The following is a 12,769-nucleotide window of genomic DNA, read 5'->3' as shown; positions in this document are numbered from 1 at the left end:
CCTACAAACCCTCTACAACAATAAGTTGCAGTGTGTCTATCTTCCTTGGTAGGAAATTTTCTAATAGACTGTTCCCTATACTATTGAAATTAAAAATCTGGTAAAAAAAATACTATAGAACCTTTTTACTTTGGGAGTTCTTAATCTTTTTGTGTATAGACTGTTGACAGTCTGATGAAATCTGTGGACCCCTTCTCAGAATAATGTCTTAAATGCAAAAAATAAAATATAAAGAATTACAAAAGGAACCAGTTACATTAAAATAAAATTATGAAAATTGCAAAAAAAATAGAAGTTCATAGATACTAGGTTAAGAACCCCTACTTTAATTAATTTTTTGACTTTGGAATTCTCCTACCTGTGGCTCATAGTTGCATTGAGTCAACCATTTTTTACCATACGAATAGCTCTTATCCTTATCCTTTTCTTTGTGCTAACACTGCAACCTTTTTTCCTTTTAAAATTATTTCTTATAATACTTTGGATTTATTTGGAATCTGAGATATAAATACCTGATTAAAGAAATGAATGAAAATGTGAAGACCTGTTAGTGAAAATTTCATGATGACCCTAGAAGTAATGAGTGACACTCTGAATTCTGGTGAAATCAAGGTTGGGAATCATTTCCCTAGCCACTGACAGAACCTTTTCAATGGATGTCAATACATTGGGGGACAGAGGTAGTTGAAAACATCCATAGCAAGTGTTAGGTTAAAATGTCCTTTGGAGAATGTTTGACTCCATTAAGATAATTGACTTCTAGAATTTGACTTCTAATACTGACTGCATTGGAGCAAAACCATGATGAATTTTCATACAAAGGCCGAATTCAGGGAAAATTCCTTTTTTACACCCAGGCCTTCATAGGCCCTCAAAGAGTGCTTGCACACGATGGAGCCTCTATTGTTGATTGATTGATAGTGGACACAGCTGTGTAGTGCAGACATAATATATTGCCTATAGAGTCAGGAATGCCTGAGCATCTCTAAGTTATGTGCCTGTGACTCAGACTACTCCAATTTGCCTATGGAGGCATGGCAGAAACTAGAATGGAAGAAGATCTCTAAGTATTCTTTCTGTTTACAGACTCCTCTAACCATTTTTTGAATAAATTAAATAATAGGTGAATGTATTCGGTACCTTACAACTATGGATAAATCATATAAATGAGATTCATCTCCATTTTTCTGATTACATGTAATAAAAAGTGACATTTATTTGGTATTTTACAATTATAGACAAATCACGTCAATGAGATTCATTCCCACTTGTCTGGTTATCTATAATAACAATGGATGACATTTATTTGGTTATTTATAACTTCAAAGCACTTTACATATGCTTATTCATTTATTTCACATTAATACATTGTGAAATTGGGGGTATAGTTATAAAGAGGAGCATCCTGGGACTTAGAGAGTTAAGTGATTTACCCAAAGCCACCCACGTAGTTTAAGACTTTGGCCCAGGGTTTCAGACTAAAAGTCTAGTATTTTTTTCCAATAACTAAGCTATCTTAGAAAAATTAAAGTAATTTATCTTAAGACACTCAAGAGACAAAGGATTTTTTTGGCATTTCTATCATCAGTTTTGTTTCTCTCTTTCTCTAGACTTTTTGGAATATTGTATCTTATTTCTAAGTAAATTGTTGCTTAGTATTATAGATTCAGGACTGGAAGGAACTCTAACCCTCTTATTTTATACATGAACAAAAACAAACCAAGGCCAATGGAAATTAAGTGATCTGAGGGCTGTTGAGCGGTACAGTGGATAGAGTATTGGGTCTGGAGTGAGTAAGACCTGAATTCAAATCTGGCGTCAGATATTTACTGGCTTTGTGATCCTGAGCAAGTCACTTCACCCTGTTTGCCCCAGTTTTCTCATCTTTGAAATGATCTGGAGAAGGAAATGGAAAACCACTCCAGTATCTTTGCTAGGAAAACCCCAAATAGGGTGATGAGGAGTTGTGCACAACTGAAATGACTGAACAACAGCAAGATAACTTCATACAAATATTAAACATCAACCTTATGCTTCTTCATTGGTTTAATGTCCTCCTTGATCTCTTAAGTAGGGTGTTCTCCAAAGCTCTGTCCTTGTTCCTTTCCTTTTATATATCTTCATTCCTTCCCTCATGTTTCTCAACTACTCCCATGGCTTATTTATTACCTTTATCCAAGATCTCCCAAATATATACATTCCATTTTATTCCCTCTCATGCACTCCATTTGGGAATTCCAACTATCCTATGGAAATCTTAACTTGGGTATCCTATCAGTACATTAAAAGGTTGAATGAATTCACAAATAAATTTTAAAAATATATTACATGCTTTCTATGGGCTGAGTACTGTGCTGAGTACTTGAGACACAAAACAAGAAGGAAACCTTTTCTTTTCATTAAGGAGCATAATATTCTAATAAAAGGAAGCAACAAATATAGTGGGGTAGAGATTAAGGGGGAATTTACATTTGGAAACTTGGAAGGATGGCCCAAAACAGAACTACAGGAAAGGAGATTAAAACACCTTTTTTTTTCAGTAGCCATGGCAGTATTGATTTGGAAAATGGGAGTAAGGTGGTGGACATAGAAGGAATTTCTGAAATGACAAAATAGTTGGTGAGGAGATGATAGGGGAGTAGAGTGAAGTTAGAGCAGCTAGTTACACATTAGGCACTCACAGTTAGGACTTCAGACATTTGAAGATATAAGTTCTTGGAGCTTGTCCAAAACTGAACTCGTATTATCTTTTTCTCAAGCCTCGTCTTTCCCTCTCTTTGCTTATGGAAGTGTCATCTTTTCAATTACCTAGGTTCCAAAAGTGAAGCATCTTTTAAGCTCCCTTCTTGATCTCAGCCCATATCATTCACTTACCAAGTTCTAGTGATTCTAGCCAAACAGTGTCTCTCCCACCTTTTATCTCTTCTTTACTCAAAATGCCACTTAACTCAGACCATTGTCACCTCTTGCCCCAACAACTTCAGTAGCCTCCAAGCCAGTGTCCATGCTCCCTGCATTCCTCTTTTTAGCTCTTCCTTAACACCTGCAAAAATAATTTCCTCAATGTCCATATCTTACCCTGCCTCACCCTCCTGCTCAAAAACTTTTCTTAGCTCTCTATTGCCTATTGTTTAAAACTCAAACATCTTAACTAGGCATCTAAAACTTACTACAACAAGCTTCTAACCTACTTTCCTAGATTTATTCCACATAACTATCTACAATCCATTTAACTGAAACCACCATTCATTGATTTCATTCTGCCCTAGCTCTCATGTAAGCCATTCCTAAAAATCATACCATCATCTTCTTTTTTTTGTTTGTTTTGTTTTTTGGAGGGCAGCTGGGTTTAAGTAACTTGCCCAAGGTCACACAGCTAGGTTTTTTGTTTGTGTGTGTTAAGTGTCTGAGACTGGATCTGAACTCAGGTCCTCCTGACTCCAGGGCCAGTACTCTACTCACTGCGCCACCTAGCCGCCCCTCATACCATCTTCTTTATCTTTTGAATTCCTCTTTCTTTAAAGCCCAACTGAGATGTTTTCTTCTCCTTAAATTCATCCCCAAATCTTAAATGATATTTATCTTCTGAAATTTCTCAGAGCCTTTTGTCTGAATCTCTCCTTTGGCATTAACAATTTATATCTTTTATTGTATTTATGTGAGCAAGGATCATATCTTGCTAGTAATTTGAGTTTTGCAATCCTTGAGAGCAAGGGAAATACCCTTTTTATTTCCACCTAACATGATTTTGCACATAGAAGGTACTTCGAATTTGTGGGATTAAAATGAATTGAATCGAACTAGATGTGTGTTTCTGAGAAATCAGCAAAATCATTCCATTATAAATTGATGACTTGGCTGTACAATGAAGCAAGACATGTTCCAGCCAACTGTTTTTTCTTTCTTCTTCTCAATTACATGTTTGGTTTTTTTTTTAAAGCAGTTGGGGTTAATTAACTTGCTCAAGGTTACATGGCCAGTTATTTCTGGGTGTGATGCTAAGTATCTGAGCCTGGATTCGAACCCCCAGGTCATCCCGACACTGGGGATGGTGTTCTTACTCGCTGTGTTACCTGGCTGCCCCATACATGTTTTTTTTTTAACATTCATTATGTAAAATGTTGAATTCTGAATCCCCTCTCTTTCTTTCCCCACCTAAAGAAGGCAAGAATTGGATATAGATTATACATGTGAAAGTAAGCAAAACTTATTTCCATATTAGCCATATTGCTTTGATCTGCATTCAAGACTCCATCATGTCTTTCTCTGGAGGTGGATAGCATTTTATCTTAAGTCCTTTAGAATTGTCTTGGATCATTGTCTTGATCAGAGTAGCTGAGTCTTTCACAGTTGATCATCACATAGTATTGCTGTTGCTGAGTATGATGGTCTCCTGATTCTGCTCACTTTCCTTTGTATTAGTTCATATACATCTTCCAGGTTTTTCTGAAACCATTCTGCTTGTCATTTCCTATACTACAGTAGTAGTAGTATGTAATATAGTAGCATTCCATCACAATCATATACCACAACTCATTCAGCCATTACTCAACTAATGGGTATCCCTTCATTTTTCAGTTCTTTGTCACAAAAAGAGGAGCATTTGTGTACATATAAAGCCAAGCATTTTGAAAAAAAATACTCGTCCAGAAATTTTCCCTCAGTCATATTCATAGGAGAGTAGGAAAAAAAATTAAACCTGAAGTTAGAAGTCTTAGATTTATCTTCAGTGTATTTCCTTATATGACCTTAAATGAGTACTTTAGCTTGCCAAGCCTGGGCTTCCTCCTTTCTAAAGTGGAGATGATAAAATCACCCTCACTAGCTCATAGGATTGTTATAAGGATCAATTGAAATTATGTTGGTAGGACTACTTTGTGAATTAAGTTGGTAAAATGTAAGGAGATATGAATTTCTGTGCTATAGTAGGTGAGTAATGACCTTAGAATCAAGAAGACCCATGATTAAGCCTTGCCTCTTACACATATTGTACTAGCTATATTGACCATGAGAAAGTCACTTAACTGCTCAGTGTGCCCATCATTCTCTATATCTATAAGCTGTAGAGAAATTACTTTAGCAGAAGAGTTTCTATACAGAGAGTTCCATTTTTCTTCTCCCTAAACTTGTGATTTCATCAGAATAGGGAGCTTCCAGTATGCAAACTTTCTCTGCAAAAAAATCTGCAATTTTTAGTCTTAGAGAGTTGCTTAGAGCCTTGAGAACTTAAGTGAATGAATTTCCCCTGGTCAACACAGATGGCACAGTGGATAGAGCACCCCACTTGGAATCAGAAAGACTCAAGTTACTGGACAAACCTCTACCTCAGTTTCCTCATTTATATGGGGATAATAATAACATCTGCCTCTCAAGGTTGTTATGAGGATCAATTGAGATAATATTTGGAAAGCACTTAGCGCAGTAGTAGGTGCTATATGAGTGTTAGATTTTATTATTATTATTATTATTATTATTTTATTATAGTTGTAGGACATGAACATAAGTCTTCCTGACTCTTAAGTCAGTTCTCTAACCATTATGCCAAATTTTGACACACTAATTAAACAGCAAGTTCGGACTACTTCTACTATTACTACTTCTACTACTAGTACTACTACCTGATATTACCTTTGTGTGATCTTATTTGAGCCTCACAATAACCTTTTGAGGTAGGAGGTATTATCTATTATACAGATAATGAAACAGAGTTCTGAATTAAGGATAATAGAAGGTCCTTGCTTTGCCTGTGGTTACAGATCTACTGCATGGCTGAGCTGGGATTTGAATTGACATAAAAAATTTCAGTATCATAGATTTAGAGCTGGAAGAGACCTTTGAGTCACACTCCCATGGGTTTACATATGAAGTAGCAGAGCACCAACGATGTTATGAGAGTTGCCCAAGGTATCAGAGGCAGAATGAATGAATTCAAATTCATGTCCAGAACTCTTTTCTTTGTCTTATCTTGCCTCAACTGCTCTATCCAGTATATCATAGTAACACCTGAAGTATTAGTATAATTAGTCAAAATATCTTGCTGAAGATATCCATTTTTATACTTAAGAAATTAAGTGAAACACACACACATACACACACACACACACACACACACACACACACACCGAAAAAATCCGTTCTCAAAATGAACTAGTGGCCTCTTGTAAGTGTGGCTGGAGTGTTATGTTACAGCTGATTCTTAGTAGCTAGAGAGTGGAATGTCGTAAAAATAATTGACAAAAATAAATCATGGCAGAAAAACAATCCAGCATTGATTGTAAAAAAAACTGTATGCAATATCAGCTGTTAAAATAATTATTCACTCAAGTCACTGGTCAGTGTCACTGTGAAGAAAAGGATTTGTTGTTTTTGTTGTTGTTGTTTTTCAGCTTATGGGTGATTCCATGACTCCAGAAACCAAGGCTCTAATAAATGAAGTGACCACATCATATGAAGGCTCAGCAGAGATGTTTTCCAACATGGCAGCAGAATCTTCAGTTCTCTTTTCCAGCCTTTCTCAAAATAGCATTCCCCAAGCAAATGGAAATGAAGAACTTTATTCAACAACTGGTATATAAAATTTTTATTTCTCTATGACTTATACCCCAACCATCCATGTTGCTGTCATGTCTAGGTTACTTTAGTACAGAGTTCAAACAAATTATTAATGGGTCATGGAGTAGAGTCAGATTTTTTCTTACTTTTTTTTTAAACTAGCAGATAACTTCGTGAAGTAAATGGGAATGCCACACAAGCAGGAGTGAGCCCCTTCCTCACCTAGCTGACCTTCCTCCCAGAAAAAACTAGAACCCCAGAGTCATCAGCCAAGCTGCATAGACAATCAGTTATTACAGTTGCCAAAGCAGGTGTGATTGTAGGGGATTAACATATCTTCCAACCCTTTACAAGCCTCCTTCTCTTTGCAGCTTTTGACTAATAGGTTTCCAGCCATCACTGAAGGTAAATAGGTCAAAAAGTTACAACTCTAGTGTGTAGGGTGACAAACAGGTGGAGGTGACCTCCGTGACATGGTGATGTCATTAGTATATACACTTGCTCTGGGGTGTCAGTGGACCCTACTATTTCTGAAAGAAGAATGGATGTACTTGTGACCCATTAAAAGGACCTGGGAAACACAGACTTGTCATAGTTCGCTGCTTTTTTTTTAAGATCATATGAATAGAATACTTTATGGTATGCTCACCACTCTTTTAGGACTTTTACATTCAAAATTAATTGTACAGAGTTTAATTTTCCACTAATGAAATTTACCATGGGAATGAATTAAATTATTTTCTTTAATACAATAATTTGTCTGCTTTGCAAAAAAAAATGTTTTTGAATAAAACTAGGATCTCAGAATCCCAAGCTGTGTGATAGCTTTAAAATCTGCAAATCTTATTTTTGGTATTTAGGGCTAATTACAAATTTCTGATTATACCACATGGAAACCAAGTTCAACCTTGATTATTCTATAGTTGGTCAGTTTGTGTTTGTTGGGAAGGGATGTGAGAAGAGGGAGAGCTAGAAGGTAAGTATTGGCCTATGGATTTGTCAACATAGGAAAACCCCTATATGCGAACAGTAGAAATAAGTGCCAGATTTGGAATCCAAGGACCTGGATTCAAATTCTACCTCTGTCAGTTACTACCTGGGGATGCAACTACTATTGGTGAGTCAGCTGGGTCTCAACTGCCTCATCTGCAGCACAAGGAAATCAGACTAAAAAGTTTATAATTTCCCTTCTAGTTCTACATCTGTGATCTTATGGTGCTATGAAACTCCCTTAACCCATGCAGATTCACATTTTCTTCGAAGTTTAAAATCTTAAAATCTAAAAGACTGGGCTGCAAAAAAGATAAGTGATTTGTTCATGATCATTTATCTAGTGTCTATAGCTATAGCTCTCACTATATAATTATATGTAATATAAATATAATAATATAATATATCATGAAAGAAATATTGCATATTACCAAAAACAAATCTCATAAAATATGAAAATACAAAATATAAACTTATAATATATTTATATAATATGTATTGTATAAATATTTATATATAATATATTATATAAATATGAAATAAAATTATGACTGTGATAAAATATTGTAAATATTACAAAATAATATACAATATAATATAGAAAGAAATATAGAAAAAGTGAGAGCAAGAATGACAGAGAGAGACAGAGAGACAGAGAGACAGAGAGAGAGAGAGAGAGAGAGAGAGAGAGAGAGAGAGAATCTATCATTGACAGAACTTGAACCCTGGTCTTCCTGCAACCAAGGATTGACTGACACTGTATCATCTCTCCACTCACTATTTATTTAATCACAATACCTAGAATTTATATTGTGATTTAAAATTTTCAAAGGGCATCATATTTGCTATCTCATTTGATCCTCACAACCTCATGATGTAGATACAATTATCATGTTCATTTTACAAATGAGGAAACTGAGGCTGAAAATGATTAACTGACTTTCCCAAGGTCACACAGTTAGTAAATGTCTGTGGCTGAATTTACACTCAGACCTTCCTAACTCCTACTGTGTATCTATCTAGCTGCCTCTGATATATGCTAATTTGGCTATACCCACCAGTGGATTTCCAAACCTGCTTTATGATAATAGCTTAATTTGGCTCGTAAAATACTGAATTGGGAATCCGTGTTTCTAGGATTGGATTGAAAATGATGACCATTGAAAGCCACAGAGATCTTGTTCAAATGCATTCAGCATTTTAAACACTAAATTGGTTCTTACTCTTCCCTTTTTATATTTAGTAGAGAAATAACAATACAAAGTCATTCTGGAAAATTTTTCCTGGCAATATTTTAGGGAGCCATCAACCATTTTGCATGTAGTCAGAAAGACATGTATTCAGTTCCTGCTTCTGACACTAATGTTATTCTGGGCATTTGTTTTAATTTTGGGGGTCTCATTTTCTCTATCTCTACAATGGGGATCAATCAGTCAACTAACAAGCATGAATTAAGCACTTGCTATATACCAGGCATAGTGGCAACAAATATAAAAGGAAGAAAGCTCTTGCCTCCAAGGAGCTTACATTCTAATGAGAGTAATAACTGTATTATCTACTTCATAGGGTTTTTGTGAGACTCAAAATCAGAGCAAAACTTCAAAACTATGTAAAACTTAAGAACTCTATAAATGGGCATGGTTTTAATTTGAGATACCTTACCATTGTGAACCAATTTTTCTGCTGGGAGGGCAGTATTTGCTATATATATTAATGTAGTATTTTGATTATTTTTCAGTATTTTCCCATAAGCTGACATGCAGATTTCTGGTTATGGACAAGTTTGATTCTTTCTGATTCACGCCTCATATCCCCCACTTCTATTCAACAACATTCAACAATAGCTAATCTGTAATAGCTGGAATCTTATTCATTCTTATTTCAGTGTTCATTTTAGTAATTAGCCCTCCCAGTATCCCCATTACACAGGTGATAAAAGCAAGAGTGAAGACAGAATAACAAGTTATGTGCATGCTCAGGCTTAAAACTTTCAGTGAGTGAATAGAAGTAATTGTGTTTATGGGATTGAAAGTTATTTTTTATTCCAAATAGGAACAGCAAGTGATCTGTATTTCACCGACATTTCAGCTGAACAGATGTCTTATGTTATAAAGAGGCTTGTACCTTTCACCGAATATACTATCAATGTGTCTGCTTTCACAATTATGGGAGAAGGACCACCAACCATTCTCAGTGTCAGGACAAGTGAGCAAGGTAAAGTGTATTTCCTCTGAATGAGTTACATGTCAGTGATCCTGCTGTACAATGATTTGTTAATGCTTTTATTTCTTCTCCAATCATCATTAACTGTTTCCTCTTTTTTTTAAGTGCCAAGCTCCATACAATCTATAAACTATAAAAATATTAGCTCAACATCTATTTTGCTATATTGGGATCCACCAGAATATCCCAATGGAAAAATAACTCATTATACAATTTATGCCATGGAACTGGATACAAGCAGAGCATTCCAGATGACTACTCTAGATAACAGCTTTCTTATCACAGGTAGAACAATATTTTTATTTAAATGGTTGCTGTTTTGCTGAAAAAATGAATTTGGATATTTCAGCATACAGATATTCATTGTTCTAGGGATTTACTGTATCATGTCACAATACTTTTTATTTTTATCTAATTTTAAAGAATATCCTTTTAAAAAGACCTAAGAAAAAGACATCACATTTTACTTTGACAATTTTTATTACAAAAAATTAGTCACTATTTTGATGAGAATATACTTAAATGGAGGCAGTATGGCAGAGTGATTAGAGAGTCAGTTTTTGTCGAGTTCTTCTGGCACATGCCAACAAGTGTGACTGTGGGCCAGTCAGTTAACCTTTCAGGCCTTTATAGCAGCCCTCTACAACAATAAGTTACAGACGAGTTGCTGATCTGCATGAGTGGAGGGAGTTTTTGTACCTGGAGTTCTCTGGACCAAAAAAGAAAAGAGTCTTAATGAAGATATCTTTTAAATCATTCAAAAGAAAAATCAATTGGAATAATCGGACTGACCACTGAGTCCATGTTTTGAAGACAAAGGTACAACGTCCCATCTGAATTCTGACTAATTTATAGCTTATGGTTGTGCCAAGTCTTCCTCAGAGTGCCAAATATTCATTTTGAACTTTAGAATCTGTCCCAGCAATGTTTGGAAACAACCAAGATCATGTATACAGGGCAAGTTTCTGAAATACATGTATTAGAATGTTGCTGTTATGGTGAGTTGGGACTGATTAGACTGATGTATACCCAATCTTCAAAATCAATTATTTCTCTCCTATCATAGCATGTACTTTGTGCTATGCGGATCTAGACTGAGAATGTTAAACACAGAAATTATTTTCATCTTTTCTGGGTTACTCTTACAGGTTTGAAGAAATACACAAAGTATAAAATGAGAGTGGCTGCTTCAACCAATGTTGGAGAGAGTTCTCTGTCTGAAGAAAATGATGTTTTTGTGCAAACCCCAGAAGATGGTAAGAATGTCCAATGCTCATTTCATTTAAATCTATTTTATCCTCACCCAGTGGAAAGGATGCTAGAAGTGGAGTCTGAGGGCCTAGACTCAAGTGCTTAGCTCAGCTCCTTACTGTTTCTGCATCACTTTTTCTCTCTCTGCTTCAGATTCTCATCTTTATAATGATGGGGTTCCCCAAAGGGCTGTAAAACTATGCACATCCTTTGGCCCAGTGATACCTCTACTAGGTCTATATCCCAAAGAGATAAAAAAAAAGAAAAAAAAGACCTATATGTATAAAAATATTTAGGGGCAGCAAGTGAAGCAGTGAATAAAACATTGGCCCTGGAGTTAAGAGGACCTGATTTTAAATCCGGCTTCAGACATTTATTGGCTGTGTGCCCCTGGGGCAAGTCATCTAGCACCAATTGTCTCCAAAGAAAAGAACCCCCCCCCAATATTTATAGTAGTTCTTCTTTGTGGTGGCAAAGAATTGGAAACTGAGGTGTTGCCAATGAATTGGAGAATTCCTGATCAAGTAATGGTGAATGATTGTGATGGAATACTGTTGTGCTATAAGACATGATGATGGGGATGGTTTCAGAAACACCTGAAAGAGTAATGTGAGCTGATGCAAAGTGAAGTGAACAGAACCCGAACAGTATATACAGTACTTGATTATTGTTAACAACAATTTTTACAGAATCATTGCATAATCCTAACAATAATCAACTGTGAAAGACTTAGCTACTCTGATCAATATGGTGATTCAAGACAATTCTGAAGGACTGATGATAAAAAATGCTATCTACCTCCAGAGAGTGAACTGATGCATTCAGAGTGCACATTGAATCATATTTTTCCTCACTTAAAATTTTTTTCTTGCTTCAAAAATATTGCAACAGAGCCAATGTAAAAATATGTTTTGCATGACTTCATATGTATAATGGGTATCATATTTCTTACCTTCTCAATAGTTGGGGAGGGGTAGAGGAAGTGAGAAAATTTGCAAATAAAAAAATTAAACTAAGAAATGAAATGAAGGGGTTGGACTTAATGGCCTCTGTGATCTGACGATCATGGAATTATATCTAGAAGGGGCCTCAGAGATGATATCACTAGAGCCCCTCATTTTAAGGATCAAGGTACTGAGACCAGAAAAATGCAATCACTTGTCTAAGTTCACTGGGGTCCTAAAGTTTCTTCCACTTCTAAATCTATGATTCCAAGTTCTGTACTCACATAAAGTGGAGAAGTGAACTTAGGAAGTAATGCCTGCAATAGTTTCTGTTTTGTCAGCCTCTAGATATATCAAGCGAAACAAAACTCAGACCAATTGTTTCTTAAGGTAGACAGTGTTTTTCTCTTCATAAGCCTGTGATATGTGACAAGTGTTCTTATCCCAGATGAGGAACTGAAGTTCAGAAGCATCAAATGACTTTTTCAAGGTCACATGAGTAGTTAATATCAGAGTCCATATTCACACCAAAGCTCTCCTGGCTTTTAGTCTTGCCCTGTTCTCATTGATATACCAAAGAAAGTTGCACTGGTTTACATTATTCCTGGTAGTTGTTTAAATCATCTGTATCTTGCTATGTGTTCAGAAATAACTTACATTAGTAGAAAATTATGAAGAGCTTTGAAAAAAAAGTGTCCTTTGTACAGCTGAATCAAATGGGTTTGAGTGTCTGTAATTAAAATTGGGAAGGAGGATAGTCAGACAATTGTGCAAGGAAGACACAGCATTCTCACAGATGTCTGCAAAGA

At 35.7% G+C, this 12,769-nt stretch overlaps 1 protein-coding gene across 1 annotated transcript in view; it reads left to right on the top strand.

Moving 5' to 3' along the window:
• PTPRQ (protein tyrosine phosphatase receptor type Q) overlaps positions 1–12,769 on the top strand; it is a 291,670-nt gene that overhangs the window by 74,391 nt on the left and 204,510 nt on the right. The window contains exons 11-14 of the mRNA XM_069094772.1: positions 6,387–6,567; positions 9,595–9,756; positions 9,871–10,050; positions 10,914–11,021. Of these exons, the coding sequence (XP_068950873.1) occupies positions 6,387–6,567; positions 9,595–9,756; positions 9,871–10,050; positions 10,914–11,021 (631 nt within the window). The remainder of the gene's footprint in view (positions 1–6,386; positions 6,568–9,594; positions 9,757–9,870; positions 10,051–10,913; positions 11,022–12,769) is intronic.

The sequence above is a fragment of the Petaurus breviceps genome, unplaced genomic scaffold, assembly GCF_028583685.1.
Source record: "Petaurus breviceps papuanus isolate PSGF00001 unplaced genomic scaffold, PetGlider_PUasm1.0 221, whole genome shotgun sequence".
Lineage (NCBI taxonomy): Eukaryota > Metazoa > Chordata > Mammalia > Diprotodontia > Petauridae > Petaurus > Petaurus breviceps.
This window is presented reverse-complemented; position numbering and strand designations above follow the sequence as displayed.